The sequence below is a fragment of the Taudactylus pleione genome, unplaced genomic scaffold, assembly GCF_031769625.1.
Source record: "Taudactylus pleione unplaced genomic scaffold, aTauple2 ptg000535l, whole genome shotgun sequence".
Lineage (NCBI taxonomy): Eukaryota > Metazoa > Chordata > Amphibia > Anura > Myobatrachidae > Taudactylus > Taudactylus pleione.
In genome coordinates this window covers 1,452,157-1,472,788 of record NW_028284937.1, presented here as the reverse complement: position 1 = coordinate 1,472,788, position 20,632 = coordinate 1,452,157, and the positions used below count along the sequence as shown (strand labels likewise).

The following is a 20,632-nucleotide window of genomic DNA, read 5'->3' as shown; positions in this document are numbered from 1 at the left end:
TCCCCATGTAGATTTATACTATTGATGTATATATTGGTTTCACTTGTATATCATGTCCATCCAATACACCCACCCAGCATCTACTAACAATGCGGGTTTCATTTACAAACCAGAAGAACAAACAGTGGATTACACTAATTATATTTTCTAAAATATTCAAATATTCCCCATTGAGGCATCATTTCTATCAGATTTATATCACGAAACATCAGTGCTGTATTTATTTTATGTGACACAACTGAACATGTTGTTGTCTTATTTACATTATTATACAGTATATACTGGCCCCAGAGAGCTGACTCAGGACTTGCTGAGGCCACATGTTGTGGCACCCACAGTCTGCACTCTGCATAGACAGCTTCAACAAAAGCAGCTGCAGAGTGTACAGACTCGGGGGTGGTCACTTTCTTCCTTGCAAAAGACATCTTAGATGGGAATGTAATTGGGCCATCGTCAATGGCACCTCCGGGCCAACGAGGGTGGTACTGGCCCAGGCACTGCATATTCATCCCCTTCTCTATTGGCACACCTGCATATACTGTAAGGGGTATATTTACTAAAGGTCGATTTTAATCGATTAACATCGATGTTGTGTTTCTGGGGCCAAATGACACATTTACTAACAGACAAGTTTTGATTTAGTTTTTTTTTAAGCGTTTGTAAATGTGTGCTTTAGCCCCAGAAACACAACATCGATGTTAATCGATTTTGATCATATACCCATAAATGTGGATACATTGAGAGTGTACCTAGATGGTCCAAAAAAACTTTCTATTGGCATCAAAATTGTACATTGGAGGAGGTAAATATTAAACTTTCTCCATTCATGCAAATTGATTAGAATATCTTGTCATGTAAAAAATGTATCTAATTTTTTGCATTTGGACCTGGTGTCGAGAGCAGTACTGTGAATAACCTGCATTCAGCAAGGAAATCACCAATCTCACCTCCCACACAACACTAACTTGATGTAATGTCCAAAAAACTGAATATTGTCTCAAAATTGTATTTGAAGGCCCCATAGCAAAAGTTTGGAAGGGCCCATATGTACCACTCAATGGTGAAAAATGTATATAACACATGTAACTTTGACAGGAAAGATGCCCGCCCCCAAGGCTCTAGGTCCCATAGAAGCTGCACCCCTTGCATCTAAGGTAGTTACGCCCATGTGTGCAGCGTGTCTCCATAATTAATCGTCTGATTGGTGGTTATGGTTTACACAAAATTTGCAATGTTACTAATCGGGACCTTGTGTCTTTGTCTGTGCAGGAGCAGTGGGAAGTGTACTCTGATATGGAAACCACCTTTGAATTGTGCAAGATCTGTGCAGACAGCCAGAAAAACACCCGTATACAGCCTTGTGGCCACTTAATCTGTGACAAGTGTCTCACAGCCTGGCAGGTAATACAGATATATGCAAGATAGTGGGAGAACTTACTGTAGCGTATGGTATATAAATAGACTCCCCTAGCCAACTGTCCTGCATACTTCCCAACTGTCCCACATTCAGCAGGACAGTCCCGTTTTTTGGGGACTGTCCCACCCGCGGGCCGCAGTGTCCCGCGGTGGGGGGAAGCATACACCGCTGCTATGCTTAGCAGAGCAGTGTGTATGCAGAGTGAGAATAGATGCTGTGCGCATGCGCACACATCTATTCATAGTACGGGAGGAAGCCCGGGGGCAGCCCAGCATCTCGGAGATGCTGGGCACACCCCTCAGTGATGTAAATGGGGCGTGCCGCTAGGCCATGCCCCTTTATGGGTAGACCACGTGTGCGGCTGTCCTGATTAGGGTTCTTCAAATGTTGGGAGGTATGGTCCTGTAATGTTCATTCACCGCTAAGTAATTCATGCAAAACACATTATCACACAGTGATGGAGGCCTGCATGGGAAAGTATCACACTATCACACAGTGATGGAGGCCTGCATGGGAAAGTATCACATTATCACACAGTGATGGAGGCCTGCATGGGAAAGTATCACATTATCACACAGTGATGGAGGCCTGCATGGGAAAGTATCACATTATCACACCTTGATGATTGGGTCCTGCATGGGAAAGTATCACATTATTATCACACAGTGATGGAGGCCTGCATGGGAAAGTATCACATTATCACACAGTGATGGAGGCCTGCATGAGAAAGTATCACATTATCACACAGTGATGGAGGCCTGCATGGGAAAGTATCACATTATCACACAGTGATGGAGGCCTGCATGGGAAAGTATCACATTATCACACAGTGATGGAGGCCTGCATGGGAAAGTATCACATTATCACACAGTGATGGAGGCCTGCATGGGAAAGTATCACATTATCACACAGTGATGGAGGCCTGCATGGGAAAGTATCACATTATCACACAGTGATGGAGGCCTGCATGGGAAAGTATCACATTATCACACAGTGATGGAGGCCTGTGTGATAATTCACATTCTCACACCTCACTCACAGCTGTGCAATGATGTGATTCATATTATTGTGCATTGGAGGAAAGAGCGGAATGCGTTGCCCTAACTTTGCAGACCTACCTTCTACATTGCTTAGATTGAGTCAGTCATCTATGTACATTACATAATTGAAGTTTCTATTTAGACTGCTGCAGGAAATAAAATGCCGATTTAAATTTTTAGGGGGAAATTCAAATGTTTTCTCGTGCCCTCAGCTCCTGTCTAAAGTTAAGGGTGCAATTCAATTGCTCGCGCTACTGCCTGCGAATGTCATGGGTGCCTATTACTTATCGCACATGTCAACAGTTTGGGCACCCAAAAGCTAATTTTTGGCCAGATTTCTGCTCACCACATCAGTGAGCAAACATAATGGGCACCTGTGGCACTTGCCCCATGCAGCACCAAAAATGAAATAACTCCCGGTCACTATTAACTGTCAAGAAATCATTCTCTATTGTGTATATGACACTTCATTATATTATTAGATTGCATATAAATAAGGTAATGCTGCTTTACTTTTTACCATTAACACTGGGCCTGACTCAGAGAAATACGCTATGCCGATGTTTTCGCAGTTGAGTGATTATTGACTATCTGCATTTGCGTCTGAGTCACACTGCGCAATCATCAACGTCCATTACTGTAGTCTGCGGAGGTCTCTGTGGCTCCCAGTGGCCTCCCCTCCATTATACATACGAGTATAATATGACCATCATCCATAATCCATAACAGGTATTGCTTCACTTTACTTAAGAACTTTCTCATAGACACCCTTTCCAAATTGGTTTACTAGCATGTCAGGCACACAGTCAGCCTCTGCATCACTATAATAATCTGGCACCACATTGAATAAACAGTAAAGTACATGTATATGTACTGTAGGCGCTTATATGCACAGTAGGAATGAGGAAGGTTTTTTTTTTTCCACATTAAACATTTTCCAATCTAGCAGATCAGGCACTTTACCTACCACTGCTGAAAACCTTAAAAACATTTCATTTTCTAAAACTGTAGACATTAAAAACTGAAAATAATAGGTTTATACATTTATTTTAAACCTAAACTACTGGGGGTAGATTTACTAAAGCTTCTAAATAAGGAAAAGAGGAGATATTGCCCATAGCAACCATTCAGATTGCAACAATCATTTCTCTATTGCATCCTAGAAAATTATAGACATAGGGCTGGATTCAATTATCAGCGAAATCAGCCGATTTTCGCCCACCAAAATGGCGAACACATTTTTTGCCAAAAAACAGGCAAAAAGTTTTCTCCATTGCAGACCAGGAGAAAATAAAACACAAAATCCATATTTTCGACAAAAAATTTGGGGATTCCCATCAGAACCCTTTGGAGCCCCCCCCCCCTAATGATAAATTAGCCTAAATTTCTTTAAAAAGTTGCGTAATTTGGAGAGAAACGACCATTAACATTTTTGGAGAAAAAAAATGGTTGAATATGGGGTTAACGTATTGGGCTTGTTATTTCGGGGGGCGATATGGATGTGTCAAGTGTTGCACCCATTTTAATGTACCCCAAATTTGCGTAGAACAGTAACTTCCTGGAAAAAAAATAGCTTTCTATCATTTTTTATGTTTTTTTCGTATACGCAAATAACAACCAACCGATACAATTTAAGTACCATAAATACTTTTTTTATGACCAATAATACACTTCTAATTTATTTTCCGATGTACGTCAGCCATTTTTTGGGGTACAGATGCAATTTCATGAATTATTCGCCAGTTTCGCCTGTTTTTTTTTCCGCACCTCCCATTTTGCCTGTTTTTGATGAAAATTGGCCGATTTTGCCTCTAATTGAATCCAGCCCATAAACTGTTATGTAGGGATCACCACCATTTTTAGAAGTATTAGTAAATCTATCCCCTGGTCTGAGCAATGCAAACGTTTTTTTATTTAATCTTTATGTTCTAAAATGTTCCTAAAATAGGGAACAATGAAATAGAGGAAAAGGGGAAGGTGAAAAAAAGAAGTAACAAAAGAGAAGGAGAAGGGAAGAAGAGGTGGAAAAAATAAAAAGACAAATAACACTTAATTTAAAGAAAAGTACATGGATTTGTATAGAGACAACCACCGGTGTACAACGGCGCTGCATCAGTCGCAGATCAGCTATGGTCGCACAGAATGGCTCCGGAAACTGAGACACCTGAGCCATTTTTACTGCTTACATGATCACAGTCGCAGGCTGATACAATACCGAAAACTGTTGTGACAGCCCCTCCCCGCCCCCCGGTTGCTAGTGGCTGCTAAAGCAGCAGTCTCCTATGCCATTGGTTGTGCGCCATGCCACCCGTGATTAAGGCCATGCGCCTTGTCACCTGGGCCCGGTGCGGCTCTCATCGGCCCTGACGGTCCCTACAGTACTTGTCAATCACTTTGCGAATAAATCGTCACTGCGAGTGCCGTTGGTAATGAAACATGACGCCCTGCGCAGTGAGACTCAGATACATGCACAAATCACCGACAATTGCTCAAACTGCGTTAACATCAGCATTAAGTCCAGGTCTGAATCACGCCCATAGTACATCATTCACAAAAGCATAAAAAAGCATGCAAGTAAATGGTGTCTCTTTCCCCCGCGCTGAAGATGCAACACAGCTAACACCAAGTCACACCAAGATATGGAGCAATACAAAGCGTATACTGGTACCAGCATTAATATAAAATGTCCACTATATTCACAATTAATGTCAGTATTAGAGATGTGCGGTTTGGTTTTCCCATTGATTGACTACACCTGAACTTTGGGGTTCGAAGTCCAATCGAGTCCCGGCTCAGCTCACTTTTGGGGTTCCAAGTAGAACCTAGTGCCGGCTCGGGTCTACTGTAAGTTCGGAACTCTGATTTATAAACCGAATCTCGGGTTTTGGATTGATTTTAAACAGGCCAAAATTATGTGATTTTAGCTGTTTTTATCAATTTAAAACAAAAACAAAATCAAATCTTAACTAAAACATTTCAGAGTGGTTTTGCCAAAACCAAAACACGGGGGTCCCTGCACATCTCTATTAAGTATTATACAGTATAATCATGCTGAGTGAGTACCTACGTAGGTGTCAGTGGTAATGTGATGAAGCATTCTGCCTATTTCCAGTTGTCTCTGCCACAACCTGATGATATTTCTTTCTTTTGTAGAAATCTGATAACACGTGCCCGTTCTGTCGCACCAATATCACCGGCAGCGAGGAGATTCACATTAACAGACAGCCAGAGCTTGAAGAGGTCAGTAAATGGTCTTATAGCTCTTCCCATTATAAAGCATTATGGAATAAGCTAGCACTATATAAATGTTAAGAAAATAAATATGTTTTGTAGGTCTGTATGCTGAATCAATGCACATGGAGCATTGTTTATTGTAGTGCACCACGGCTAAGCAGACACTTCTGGTTGTCTTGTGACAAATCTCAGATTGGTTTAGCGGTGAATACAGTAGCTCAGGAAGCACAGCCTATGCAGACCAGACATGTAAATCATACAAACACAAAAGATGGATAACCAGAACAATTTAAAATTTGTACAGGAAAATCATGGAGATAAATGCAGTGTTCAATCTTTGTCCCATTTCCAAAGCAGTTTTGTTTAGTTAAAATACTGTATAATGCAGGGATGTGCAATCAGGGTAGGTAGGGGAGGCAGAGCCACCCCTGTCATACTCCTGAGATTTGATATAGAAATGATTAGAATAATACAAAGAAGATATTTATAATTTATAAACATCTTCTTTGTTTATTGTAATAATTTTTATAGTTAACACTCACCAGCTTTGTGGGGCTCCCTGGGATTGCAGGCAGCTGAGAGATGAGTCAGCAACAGCTCAGCCTCGCTTCTGTATAGAAAGACACTGCTTGCAGAGCTGGGGGCGGAGCCACACCACGGCAGTAAGCTGCACAGAGAGCTAATAGAGGCATGCATCTGAGTATGGGGAAGTGTGCCTTGAGCACTGATGGATACCTTGGATATGTCATGTGACCAGGAAGTCCACTGCAGTGTTTAAAAGATCGGAGCTCAGTCAGCAGCAAGAAAAGACAGTGATGCAGGTAGGAGAATCAATGGACACTGAAGCTTAGTGTAGTGAGTGGAGACTTACAGTTAGTATGGGGTGAGACAGGCTCCCAGCACTCAGACCCACCTCCATGTGTTCCTCCACAGCCATTGACCTCACAGGTATAATAATGTGGTTGTCTGCCCTGCATCATAAACATTAAAAAATCCCAAATACTGTATATATTAGAGGTTATGAAGTTTTTGGTGCCACATTCTTTTTTCTGTGCTGTTAGAATGGAGTCCATGCTCTGGCATGTAACTTTGCAATTCTTATCTTCTCACTTTTTTGCCATTCAGCAGCAGACACCAACTCAGAGCCCCCCGAACTCCCCTGAGCAGCCACCCCATGAAGTGAGTAACGATCACTGTGACTCAAATCCGTTGTACGCCTGTCTCTTTCTGTTTTGTCGTCTGTGCAGTACTGTCTCGTGTTGTCTGACTCCGTAGAAGACTCTACTTGGTTATCTGTGCAGAGGTGGAGTAGTGAATGACTTTATAACAATGACATTGTCTTGTGCCAGCAGAGCGCTGCCTCAAATGTATGGGGCAGCATATTTTCCGGAAACACTACCGATGAAGAGATAGAATGGATTAAAAACAGACCCCTTCCACCACCCCCTGACATTTCTCCAGGTTCTCATATTACAACTAGTCGTGTGCCTGGTGCATCGACTTGTCCTGCTGCACCCACCGTTACCACGGCATCTGCTACACATTTGGTTACTCGGCCAGTTTTGCCCCCTCTTCCTCGAAGAATGAGACTGCAGGCTCAAGATGTTATCAGTGGGAACCGGTCACCTGCAACACGGCGTACATAAAGGGCAAAGTGAAACGCGTAATGCGCCTAATAACCAGATGTCACAGTCCTGGGTGGTACAGAAGCTCCTTTCTGGTGGCATGCCTTTGCAGAGCACATCCTTATTATTCGTATCTGTTCTGGATCATAGAACCTGCACCAAAAACTATAACTGATGGACATTTTTGTTTGTTTTTGTAAGAATATTGGTCAAGTAGGTGATAAACCCTCTGCCATTTTTACATTCTACTGTATTATAAACTGTCTGACTCAAAAATGGAAAACAGTAATTACAAGAAGTAGGAGGAATAACAAAAATATGAGACTCGCTATAGATAAGGTACACATAGGCACCATGGTTATTTACTTATTCAAGCCATGGAAAGAGCGATTGCTGATCACAGTATCTGGTTTTAATCCAGAAGTACCAGCACTAACTGATAAGAACCATAGGATATAATTTATAGTTGGAGATCAATAATATGGGAAATAGACATAATAGAAAAGTTATGTGTCTGATTGTTGGGTTTTGTGTGGGATCCATATGAGGACTTAGTAGTGAAAGCAGAAATAAAAAAAATATATTATAGAAATATAACATAAAATGGTGAGGCTTCTATTAGGCAAACATAAAATATAAAGGACGATCAAATAATTCAGTTCATGTGATTTGGCAGAATTCATGCTCAACATTTGTGAATTGCTGCCACATTAGCGGCTTCCTATATCCAGCAGTAAAGCACACAAAGGGCCTGATTCAGATACTGTATGAATGCAGATGCGATATTTATGCTGTTGAGCGATTTTCGGAAGACTGCTGATGCGTGCAGTTCCGTCTGTGATCTCGCATGGAACCCTCCTGGGATCACAGAAGATCACAGGAGGTGACATAAAAACACAGGCGTGGTTGGACGGTTTTAGGGGGCAGGTAGCTTGAGGCATCTGTGAACCCCATATGCACTGCTTGTGGCTCCAGTGACTCACTCTAGTCGGCTATGCTGTGTGACCATGGACCTACTCAGGACTTCAACAATGGGTGGACTTGCGTGTGAGCTGTGGAGGTGTACACAGTGGCGTCCCTGTGTGCGATGGCTGCTGTGGGTGTCTCTATGCTTTTTGGAGGCGGGTGCTTTTGTACACAGATTTGCACCTCTGCAACTTGTTAACTATCAGCTACGGTTGAAACTGCATTCATATCTGAATGAGGCCCAAACTCATTACTAAGTTTTTTATTTCAAATTAAGTAATTATGTATTTTGTTACATTTTACATGTACTATTTTGAATTTTATTTGTACGCGTATTGATTTTTTTATTGTGCTGTTTAAAGAAGTTTGGTAATTCATTTCTTTTTTATCTTTTTTTTTCATTAGTCATTTAAAGTTCAATTTGTTTTGTTTGTGTTAGTTTTTATATACATGCACTGTACAGCTAATGTGTAGGAAAATGAATAGAAATCACCTTGACCTTCAGCCACAAGTTGTCCCAGTCCCTGCTAGTAGACACCACGGAGAGGTAGGTCAGGCATCTCTGCCCTCTGATAACACCTCTGGATGATACACAAGATGGACCATGGAACTACAGAGGCTCCTACTCTAGGACTATTAATGATCTCCACATGATTTTGGGGGTCAGCAGCTGGGGACCACTAGCAGAAGGAATGGTGCCTGTTATAAAGTAGTGCAGGATTTGGGGCTTTTGCTCCATCCGCACAGCCCTTACCACCACCAATGTAACAGGACACAAGTGTGTGGAGGTAACACAAATTATTGTATTTGTTATTTATATGAAAGGTGTCTTTCCAAGAACCCTCAGGAGGGGAGGGTGCGAGCAAAAATGTGCGATAAACCCATGGTTAGGGCATCCTAACCAGAACTTTAGATGGGTTTATCCATTTTACACGACTAAACCCAGTCTAATAGACGCCAGAACAATTAAATTGGCCATTAATTATCGCCGCCCACCCAACAATTGAATTGCCCCCACTGGTGACGCAATGCAGCCCCTACTGATTTCTTTTCTGCAGCATGAATGTATCTTTATCCTAATAGCATAGTAAATGGAACATACAGCGATGCCCAAGGGCTGTGGTGCTAATCCACCTCTTTGCGTATAAAGATGCACCATCGATCGCAGCATTTAACACTACACCAGCCCTACGGAGGAGCAGAATGTCCATCTGAACATGGGCACTGAAATCCGTGCAATGGTGGAAAAAGCCGCAGTCGCTGACTGCAACACACCCGCGTCTCGCTAGCCACCCCTCTGTTACCACTTAGGAACAACCACTGAAATGGCCTCTCGCTGCGTCCAAATTCATTCTGCGGCTTAATGGAGCGTACACACGGTCAGACTTGTCAGATTTGTCAGATGAACGATTAAACGATTTGAACGATTTGAACGATTTTACCAAAGTTTTGAACGATTTGAACGATTGAACGATTTTTGACTGCATTAAAATGAATGGAATCGTCCAAGTCTGACTGCAAACCCATCAGATGTCAGATATCGTTATCTGACAAACGGGAACGCGCATCGTTGATCGTCCATCGTTCAGGCATGTCAGATATGAACGATTTTCCTTCAGATATGAACGACTGAACGATTTTTAAATCGTTATCGTTCATATCTGAAGGAAAAATCTGATCGTGTGTATGCACCATTAGGTGGGATGCATGAGTAGTGCGGCTCAGATGCATGCGCAGACTGAAAATATCGCCCGCTTGCGTCTGACATTGACACTGCTTCCACCTCTGAACCAGGTCCTTTATCTTCTAAGACCGATGACAATAAAGGCATACAGAGTGCAATACAACTTTATAGTGAAATCTAAAGTGGTCGGTCCACCAGGCTTGGCCAAGCTTACCCTGCGGAGAAACTCCGTAAACTATAAAAAGATTTATAAGTTGTTTTACTGAGTATTTTACATACATCATGAGTTATTATATTTATTAATACATTATATCATTGCTGTTGGTTGTATTTATTATTGTGACCGTGAATGTTAAATGATGCCTATGTCTGCCAATAACCCCTTGTATACCTGTTCCTACACCTCTTCCTCCTCTTCCTTGTTTCTTCTGTACGCCATAAGTTCTTTGAAAACTAATAAAAATATATAAGTCTATATAGAATACAGTTATAAAACCTAGTCACACCCAACATAACATATCTGCTGCTGTATTAATCCTCCATCATCATCCATCACACTGAACTTTTGGCCAGAAGATGATGCTGCATTTGCGGAGGAGCTGTGGCTTGCACAGGTAAAGGTGAGGAGTGGGCGGAGTAATATGACTGACATGAGATAATGAAGTGGAGAGAGCACATTGTCAGGAATATCATTTGTCATGCACGGGAATTCCAGCTCCACAAAACGACCTGTGTGCTACAACAGGTCACAGCTTGTGGAGATTGTGGGTGAGATGTATCAAAACCTTCTAAAGAGAAAAAGTGGAGACTTTACCTATAGCAACCAATCAGCTTCTACCTATCATTATCTAACACCTTCTATAAAGTAACAGATAAAAGCTTATTGGTTGATACGGGCAACATATCCACTTTATCTCTTTAGAAGATTTGATATACTTCCCCCATTACTGTAACTTGTACTATTTTGTGATGGGACAAAGCAGTTCCCATATGCAGTGCACTGTCTAAATGAAAATAGCAATGGAGCCCGTTTTACTATAGGTGATGAGTATGCTGGAAAATGCACTTTTCTTTGCTGCCTATAGTGGAGAAATGCATTCAAAACCACCATCTGTGCACTGTCATAAACAGGTTTACATACACACATTCAACCTTGCACTACTGAAAGCTGTCCAGCATTCCAGGCACTCGTGGGACCTCATTCAGAGTTGGACATATATGCAAGTTACGGCATATTTGTTAGTGCGCATACTGTATGCGTCATTATACAATTATGTAGTGACCCCAGTCAGAGATTGCAGTGCACTACTACTTACCAGCTCTCTGGCCCAGCTCCTCTTCAGATGGGGAGATCTGTCTCATGAGGTTAAGAAGAGGCTAATATTGAATGCTACTGTGCCATGACAGACAGGCTGGCTGCATGTCTGTCACACAAGTGCGTTAATCTAGGGTAGGGCTGGCAACCCCCTGGTACATCCAGACAGCTCCTGTGTTGCACCCCGACACCACCGCTGCACTACATAAGGACACCCACTTTATCTTACACACATCCGTAATGTTTAGCAAGACTGAGAAAACATCGGTACAATCGAGTATCATCGCAGCCTCACGCACACTTGCACAAACCCTGACCTTACTCAGAAATTGCTAACTTCATCACACGCTATCAGGCCTCAGGCTGCGTAGGGCTAATTTATGCACGCCTATGCAACGCCATTCAAACTCACTGGCACGCCTGCGTTTAATGGCCACCACCCCCCCGTCACCACCCACGAATGGCACTTCCTGTCAATCGCTCTGTAATGGGTCTGCATAGTCACTGTGATCGCAGTCCCGATCGCAGTGGCCAGTTTGCACATGCGCACTGCGATGCGTACACGTGCGCAGAACGCAAAATCGTCCAATTGCGTGCGGATTAGCAACTGCATTCCTTGCTGAATCAGGCCCTCAGTCAAGATTTGTGGGCGTCCCAATTCAAATTCTGGCAGCTGCGACATTTGAATATTTTCCCAAACTGCGTCATAGTAAATCTACCCCATGAACTTGTTGGATTTGAATCCAATCCAAATTAAAAACTTATTTTTTGGTGCTGTACTCCACTGTGTATACAGGCATCGTGACTCCTTGGGCTGTACCCCACTACATATACAAGAACTGTGTCTCTGTTGGCCGTAGCCCACTATCTATACAAGCATTGTGACTCCTTGGGCTGTAGTCCACTGCGTATACAAGCACCATAACTCCTTGGGCCTTAGCCCTCTGTGCATACAAGCACTGTGACTCCTTGGCACTTAGCTCTCTGTGTATACAAGCACTGTAACTTCTTGAGCCTTAGCCCTCTGTGTATACAAGCACTGTGACTCCTTGGGCCTTTGCCCTCTGAGTTTACAAACACCGTGACTCCTTTGGGCCTTAGCCCTCTGTGTATACAAGCACTGTAACTCCTTGGGCCTTAGCCCTCTGTGTATACAAGCACCATGACTCCTTGGGCCTTAGCCCTCTGTGTATACAAGCATTGTGACTCATTGAGCCTTAGCCCTCTGTGTATACAAGCACTGTGACTCCTTGGGCCTTAACCATCTGTGTATGCAAGCACCGTGACTCCTTGGGCCTTAGCCCTCTGTGTATACAAATACCGTGACTCCTTGGGCCTTAGCCCTCTGTGTATACAAGCACTGTGACTCCTTGGGCCTTAGCCCTCTGTGTAAACAAGCACCTCGACTCCTTGGGCCTTAACCCTCTGTGTATACAAGCACTGTGACTCCTTTGGCAGTAGCCCTCTGTGTATAAATGAAAAGCACCGTAACTCCTTGGCACCGTCAGGACCATCGTGACCATCGAACTTGCGACGAGACCCTTGTGGTAGGGTCTCGTTGCCGCAAGCCCCAAAGAGATTTCGGCTCTGACAGAGCCGAAATCTCTCCCACTGACATCACTCGTGATGTCAGTGGGGCCGGCCCCAAACGAAGGCGTCCACATGGGAACGCCTTCGCTTGGGCAGCCACTCCCCCGGCCCACCCACCAAAGGGGGTGAGCTGTCACTCAACATCAACAGCACGCCCCCTTTGGTACGAGACCTGGAGCGACGGTTTGCCCGTCGCTATCCGGGTCTCGCACATGCGCATGACGGAGCCGGCACCGACCCAGGACATTCCCGAGTCAGCGTCGTTCACAATGGAGTTGGGTCTGCATAGACCCGGCTTTTCCGGCGTTGAAGTGGACGCTTGAAGATGACGTCATCTCCAAGCGCCACTGAAGCCGGACCAATCGGCCGGCAAATGGAACGCTCCAGGTCATCGTGACCCGGAGTGCGCCATTCACACTGCAGGGTATCATGGGTTACTCCCATTTTAAACCCTGCAACTTAACAACCCTCTCCCCTTTTACACCAAGGAGTTGCCGGGGTTAACCCTGCAATAACCCGGGTTTTAGCTCCGGTGTAAAAGGGGTATTAATGAACACCCTTGCAATCTGTGACAAGCAGTAATTCATTTTGTATAAGAAGATACATCTGCTTAATGGGAACAATAACTGCTATTTAAACCAATTGATTGTAGAATCTGATATTTTTAGATAGTAAATTTTTCATTGTATATTTGTAATCATATATCTTGTAATGATGTATTGTTGTAAACATATGCGCTGTAGAAGTTTGATACTTTTTAAATGAACACTGTTGCAATCTGTGACAAGCAGTAATTAAATTTGTATAAGAAGATACATCTGCTTAATTGGAACAAGAACTGCTATTTGAACCCTCTTCTGAGCAACGCCAGCCAGCCTCCTGACGAAGTCTAATGCCGAAACATGTTGGGGCGTGGCCTGGCGTGACCCTCTGTTAGGCCTATTTCACACTTGCTGGTTTTTAGGAGCAAGTCACCCCACATGTAGCAATAGTAGCACTCTGAGGGGTAAATTTACTAATACCCCTTTTACACCGGAGCTAAAACCCGGGTTTTTGAAGGGTTAACCCGGGCAGCTCCCTGGTGTAAAAGGGGAGAGAGTTGGATCGCTGGGTCGAGTGACCCGGCAATCCAACCCAGGTAACTAGCAGGGTTTAACACGGGCATAGCCCGTGAAACCCTGCTGTGAGAACAGCGCACTCTAGGTCACGATGACCTGGAGTGCGCTGCTAGCCAGCCGATTGGCCCGGCTTCAGTGGCGCTTGGAGATGACGTCATCTCCAAGCGACCACTTTCACTCCGCAAAAGCCGGGTCTATGCAGACCCGACTGCGGTGTGAGCGGCGCTGACTCAGGAATATCCCGAGTCGGCGCCGGCAAAATTCCGGGTCTGATCCGGATAGGAACTTTGGGCCTCATTCAGACCCACTCGCAAGCGGCTGTCCGCTCGCAAGTGGGTCGATGGTGTGCACTGCGCATGCGCACGACGGAGGGAGCTCCGTCGTGCGCATGCGCCAGACGCGACGAGCGAAGGACTTTCCTTCGCTCGTTGTGTCTGATCAAAGGGGGCGTGCTGTCGATGTTGATTGACAGCACGCCCCCTTTGGTGGGCGTGCCTCCCAGACGGAGGCGTTCCCAAGGGAACGCCTACCGTCAGGAGCCGGCCCCACTGACATCACTAGTGATGTCAGTGGGAGTGATTTTGGCTCTGATAGAGCCAAAATCACTCCAGGGCTTGTGGTCGAAAACCCCGACCACAGGCTTCTGGTCGCACTGGCGATGGTCGCGATGGTCAAGACCATCGCGACCATCATCCTGCACGCTCGTATGAGCTGTGGGTGGTGACCCACAGCTATACGAGCGTCCAGGAGGACGCTCCATATTTATGGAGGACGGCCCTCATTCAGAGCGAGCGCTCTGCTCAGAGCGTCCGGCTCTGAATGAGGGCCTTTGTTCCAACTCCGGGTCAGACCCGGAATTTAGGTGGAAAAGGGGTATAAGATGGGAGTTCTATTAAGAAGTGATGTTGCCCATAGCAACCAATCAGATTCTACTTCTCATTTATCTAGCACCTTCTACAAGATAATACCTGGAATCTGATTGTCAGCTATGGGCAACATCACTTCTTAATAGAACTCCCATCTTAGTAAATTTACCCCTGAGTCTCTCAATGCAGTGTTCTTTAATCAACATTTCCTCAGAGGATAGAGAGTCTCTTCCCAAAACGTTGATTAAAGTACACCATTTTACACTTCATTGGGAGTGCTACCTTTCTACTATATCTTTCTATCTACAACCCCCACATCACTAACCACTCCCTCACTGTGGCTGCACAATATAGGCACTTCATCAATTACAGCTCCAGGCCCATGTGAACCTTAATCTGATACTGGTTAACGCCAAGGAAGGCCCGTGTGCATCAACCCCTCCTTCCAAACAAACTCACCCACCACCACCTTACGTGTGATATTTTCGGAGGTTGGCACATGCGGACAAGATGGGAAAGATCTGACATGTTTCCGGAGTCGATACTATCACCTGCACCATTTTTCCCAATATATCATATGAATAAATGGAACTGCAGGCAATAGTTGCGACCCACTGCGGGCACACCATTCTGGATCCTACTTGACCCAGGGACCTGCGTACAACGCACATCCTGCACCCATTATAGTTCATGGCGCTAATGGCAATTATGGAAAATAAAATATGTGTTGTTGTAGTAAGAATGTAAAATTTGTAAGGAAAAGAAAGGTAAACCAAGCAGGCAATACTGTAGTACTGCTTACAACCATGTAGCCTATGTAGGTTTTCCCACCAGTACAGTCCAGGAATAGTGAGTGTTAGGGATGGCCATCAACCATCGATGATCCAAAATCATTGATGGTTTATGGTTGATGTTGAATACTTTTACCATCAATAGCAGAGAACCAGATGGTTTCCAGCCATCAATGGTAGCTGTATGCCCGATGGTTGATATCCCACCTCTTTTACAGGCTGAGCTGTCATTCACAGCTCAGCCCTGCCCTCGGCTATCAGAAGCAGAGCCAGATGCAAAAGCAACAATAGTAAAACCATCGATAGCATGAGACTGAATAGTTGCTGGCCTTCGATGGTTTGTGTCACCATTTCCATCATTGGATACCATACCAATGGCCATCCCTAGTGAGTGTCTGAGGAGCTCTAAAGCTACGACATGTGACATTTATTAATCATTGGCAATTGGCTCCTCCTAATGTTCCATGCACTGGGATTGGCTGATTTTTAAGCAAACATTAGTTAGTTACCTACTGTAGTTTTTTCTATTCACCTATCACTACTCAAGATGTGTCTTAGGAGGCAGCTAAAAGAGGGATACAAGTTTGTTTCATTTGATCCATATAAATTGAATTTACTTATTTGCACAAAATAAAGTTTATTATTATATGAAGTTTCCTGGACTCGGGACTTCTGCAAACGCCTATTAGAGAAGAGAGGTCCACAGCACCATGGAATGCACTTACAAGGATTCTCCCCAACCCCCAACATAAGAAAGTATATCAGAAATACTGGCATTGAGTATTAATGAACTACATTGTGTTGCCTCACTGTTTGCACAGTAGAAGCTTCGGTCACTGGTGGTTCAGTTATTCTGACTGTTTTGCAGGCTTGTTATATGCATTGTCTGTAAATGCTGAGAGTGTATCAACAAATATAAACTGGGATTGCTGCCAGTGAGTAATCAAGGGAGCTGGCTTTAAATATTGTGGTGCAGCCTCAGTTATATTGGGTCTGACAAGTGATAGGGCACTACATGCTCTCCTGGTTCATATGCATTATAATAAACCTGGGAAGGCGGGAGCTTTGTAAATGTCCTGTTTTGCCGTGCCTTCCGGTTGCATTAAATCATATTCCATAAGGGACATTTCTCTCATTACTGCTGGCCTGTAACACTTCAGGCAAAGTTCACTGAGGGTGTGTACAGGAAACAAAGGGCCACACAGATTTGGCCGTAAGGCATTATTATGTGCACCTAGTACAGAGCTGAGGCAAGTGCACACGGATAATAACTATTAGTAAACCAAGGGCACAGATAGGTGGCTGGAGCACTCGCAGAAATGGCTGGATTGTGGATAGGTGGCAGGAGTGCACAAATTGGGGTCTGGAGCGCACAGATAAGGTTGATCCTAGTTCCCCTTCAGCTAAAGGACCCGAACGTGACATGTAGTGAGGGCGGAAGTGCGGTTACATGTCCTGACAGTGCTGCTTCGGGCATGGTGGCTCGCTTCACTTGCCAAAGGTTACTATTCCCACGTGAATAGTAAATAATGACATCAGGGTCCTGTAGCTGAAGGGGATCTAGCTGCAACCGCACAGATAGGCGGCTATAGCGCCACTAGATCCGTACAACTCTGCATGCTGTGAAATATACACATTTATTTTGCTCATATGCACGGTTTCCAGCCAAGGTACCTACTGTATGTGGCATTTGGCCATTTACTTACAATAATATGTCTGACAGAATGAAAACCCATCTTCAGTGTATTAAATGTATTTCTGTAGTAGGTTTATACTACAGAAGCATTTTACACCTTGCATTGGAACAGGAACAGTTATTGGAACCTTCTTTATAATGAAGGTAGAGCACGCCATAGATGGGGGTAACAGTACTATGCATGGAACATAGGCCCTCATTCAGAGCCGTACGCTCTGAGCAGAGCGCACGCTCTGAATGAGGGCCGCCCTCCATAATTATGGAGCGTCCTCCTGGACGCTCGTAAAGCTGTGGGTCACCACCCACAGCCTATACGAGCGTGCAGGTTGATGGCCGTGATGGTCTTGACCATCGCGACCATCGCCACTGCGAGCCGGAGCCTGCGGTTGAGTTTTTCAACCGCAAGGCCCGGAGTGATTTTGGCTCTATCAGAGCCGAAATCACTCCCACTGACATCACTAGTGATGTCAGTGGGCCGGCTTCTGACGGTAGGCGTTCCCTTGGGAACGCCCCCGTCAGGGAGGCACGCCCCCGGCACGCCCACCAAAGGGGGCGTGCTGTCAATCAACATCGACAGCACGCCCCCTTTGATCAGACACAACGAGCGAAGGAAAGTCCTTCGCTCGTCGCGTCTGGCGCATGCGCACGACGGAGCTCCCGCCGTCGTGCGCATGCGCAGTGCACAACATCGACCCACTTGCGAGCGGACAGCCGCTTGCGAGTGGGTCTGAATCAGGCCCATAGTTGTGAGAAAGACTAGATATTGGAAGGTCACAGCACAAGCACAGACTGGTCAGTATTACTGGTTGAGGTTAGGCATGAAGGTGATAGAAGAATCATGGAGAGACTTTTAGGAAAGGATCAGCACGGAATGGGGAAGTAATGGAATGGAAAGGACTGACATACAGGAGCAGTAGGTGGGATACAGAAACAGCAACATTCACTATAAATTCCTGGTACCTAGTCTTGTCATTTAGAGACCAATTACCTCCCCTCCATCCTGATTTCAGCCGAACAGTCCCAATGTCAGGAGAGTATCCCACCATCCCGCTATGAGGACGTTCCTTCCAATTTTGTGGTAGCTTTGGAGGTAATAAAAGAAAAGAGTGTTTTTATGTGAAAAATGCTGACCGGGGATGTGGCCACATCCTCTATAATTCAGTCATGCCCACAACTTACCGTAGTGAAGTTGGGAGGTATGCTATCTGATTGAGGTTGCTATAGACAGACCTGGAAATTATAAAGTTGTGAATAAGGATAATTTTACCCCATAAAGATTGTTTCCATTAATTGATCAGAGCGTCTACCACACCCACAATAATATTCTATTGTTGTCAGACTGTAATAAATATCTGCTTACTGCAATACACTGACGCTGACAGACTAGTGTTTTATTTATTTTTTTATAAAAATTAACCCTAAAAACACATGTTTCATTAGAAAACATACACAAATCACACTGATTTGTGTATGTTGGATGACAACTCGCAGCTCTGGAGATGGTGCATTTAAAACTTCTATCGAGTCTCCGATTTGAGTGTAAAACGACCAACTTTAGCAAAACAAATAATGGTAAATTCCCGAAATAGGCAGAAATAAGTGAAAAGTACTTCCGAATTGAGCCGATGGTGATATCATTTCTATTGTTCAAATTTGCAGCATTAAACCACCCGATTTCAACACCAAAAGATGAAGAACTCACCCGACTACCCGACTTTTATGACGAGAATGCTAATCGGGACCAACATGATTCTTAGTAAATTCACCCCATAAAGTAGAGAAAGATAAAGTACCAACCAATCAGCTGCTGTCATTTTTCAAATACAGCTTGTAAACTGACAGTTATGCTGGGCACACACCTAACAGATATAGCTGCAAATGATGGTTGTTGATGGTTGTTCATACACACTGAACAACCATCATCTGTCATCTGGCCGTGGGTCCCGCTGGCCGGGGGGGTCGCAACCCCCTCCCTGTGGCCTCTGCTGCAAGTGTACGGGCTGTCGTCTGACTGCCCGTATGCACAGCACGATGCCCCAATATATCTGCAGCTATATATTGCGCATCGGCTGTGCAGCACAGCCGACGAGATATCGCTGGTATGCACTGGCTGACGGGCGCATGATATATTGGACAATCAATTGATTGGCCACAGGGGCAGCTTAAGAGAGGAGGGGGCCCGTGTGCACTCCCCATGCGGGGCCACCTCCTCTCCCCCCGGTGGCCGGCAGCCGACTAACGCGGCTGGCCACCCACCGGAGCATTAGTAGACTCCAGGCACTAGAGTGTGCCCGGAGTCTACTGCGCATGCGCAGAACACCGGGAAAATGGCCGATAATATGGGTGCAGGGTGTGCGGTGCGGGGCCCCCCTGGACCTGGAAGCCCGTGTGCCCCGCATACACTGCACCCATTATAGATACGCCACTGTCGGCCAATATATCTGCCAGTGTGTACCCAGCATTAGGCACTGATCGGTTGGCACTTTATCTCTCTCCACTTTATATCTCGCCAAGGCTTAGTACATCCCCCCCCCCATAACTGCGTATTGTAAAACATTAGAAAATAAATCTATACTTGGGACAGAATTGCAAGAGCAAAATATATTCCATACAAGCATTGCAATTTCAACTGTAACAATCTTCAAAAACCACCAGAGGGCGATAAAGCAACAGAAAAAAGTACAATACACACAACTTGCAAACAAAAACCGACTGAACTCGTTTTATACATGTTTGGAAAACTAGAATATAAGGGGTAAATTTACAGTATTTACTAAGATTCGAGTTTGATCGAGATTGCAATATCGGGTGCGTTTACGCATTTTTTCAACTTGCAAATTTACTAAAGATAAACTCGGGAGAGATGTCTCTCTTTTCACTGAAAAACTCGGTGATTGCAAACTCAAATAAACTCACCATCGGCCAAACTCAGAAATACTTTTCATGAAAAAGATACAACTCGGGAATTTACTAAGAAACGAGATGACAATCTCGGGTGTAATTGTAGCAAACTCGCAGCTAAATAGAAGTTTTAAATAGACCACCTCCTGAGCTGCGAGTTTACCTGAAACATACACAGATCAGTGTGATTTGTGTATGTTTCTGCATGGTAACCTTCTTTAAAGGGTTCATTTAAAAAAAAAAAAAGGCATAACCAGTCCCGGGCACCTTAGCCAGTACTGGTATAAAAAAAAACGTGGAAAATAACATTTAGGGTTTCCCTGTATTTTAGGAACCAGCACCTGGCTGCTGACCAATCCTGGATTTTAAAAAAGGGGGAAAAAAATTGT

General features: G+C 44.5%; 1 protein-coding gene across 4 annotated transcripts in view; it reads left to right on the top strand.

The window, feature by feature from the left end:
• The window catches only part of CBLC (Cbl proto-oncogene C), a 72,238-nt gene extending 61,805 nt beyond the window's left edge, over nucleotides 1–10,433 (top strand). The window contains exons 7-10 of one of the 4 annotated variants that reach the window (XM_088450911.1): nucleotides 1,270–1,401; nucleotides 5,611–5,697; nucleotides 6,820–6,870; nucleotides 7,044–10,433. In XM_088450911.1, coding sequence (XP_088307037.1) covers nucleotides 1,270–1,401; nucleotides 5,611–5,697; nucleotides 6,820–6,870; nucleotides 7,044–7,337 — 564 coding nt within the window. In that variant the 3' untranslated portion in view covers nucleotides 7,338–10,433. Of the gene's footprint in view, nucleotides 1–1,269; nucleotides 1,402–5,610; nucleotides 5,698–6,816; nucleotides 6,871–7,040 lie in introns of all 4 variants that reach the window. The other 3 variants (XM_088450910.1, XM_088450909.1, XM_088450908.1) reach the window with 3 other exon arrangements.
• The last annotated feature ends 10,199 nt before the right edge of the window (nucleotides 10,434–20,632 follow it).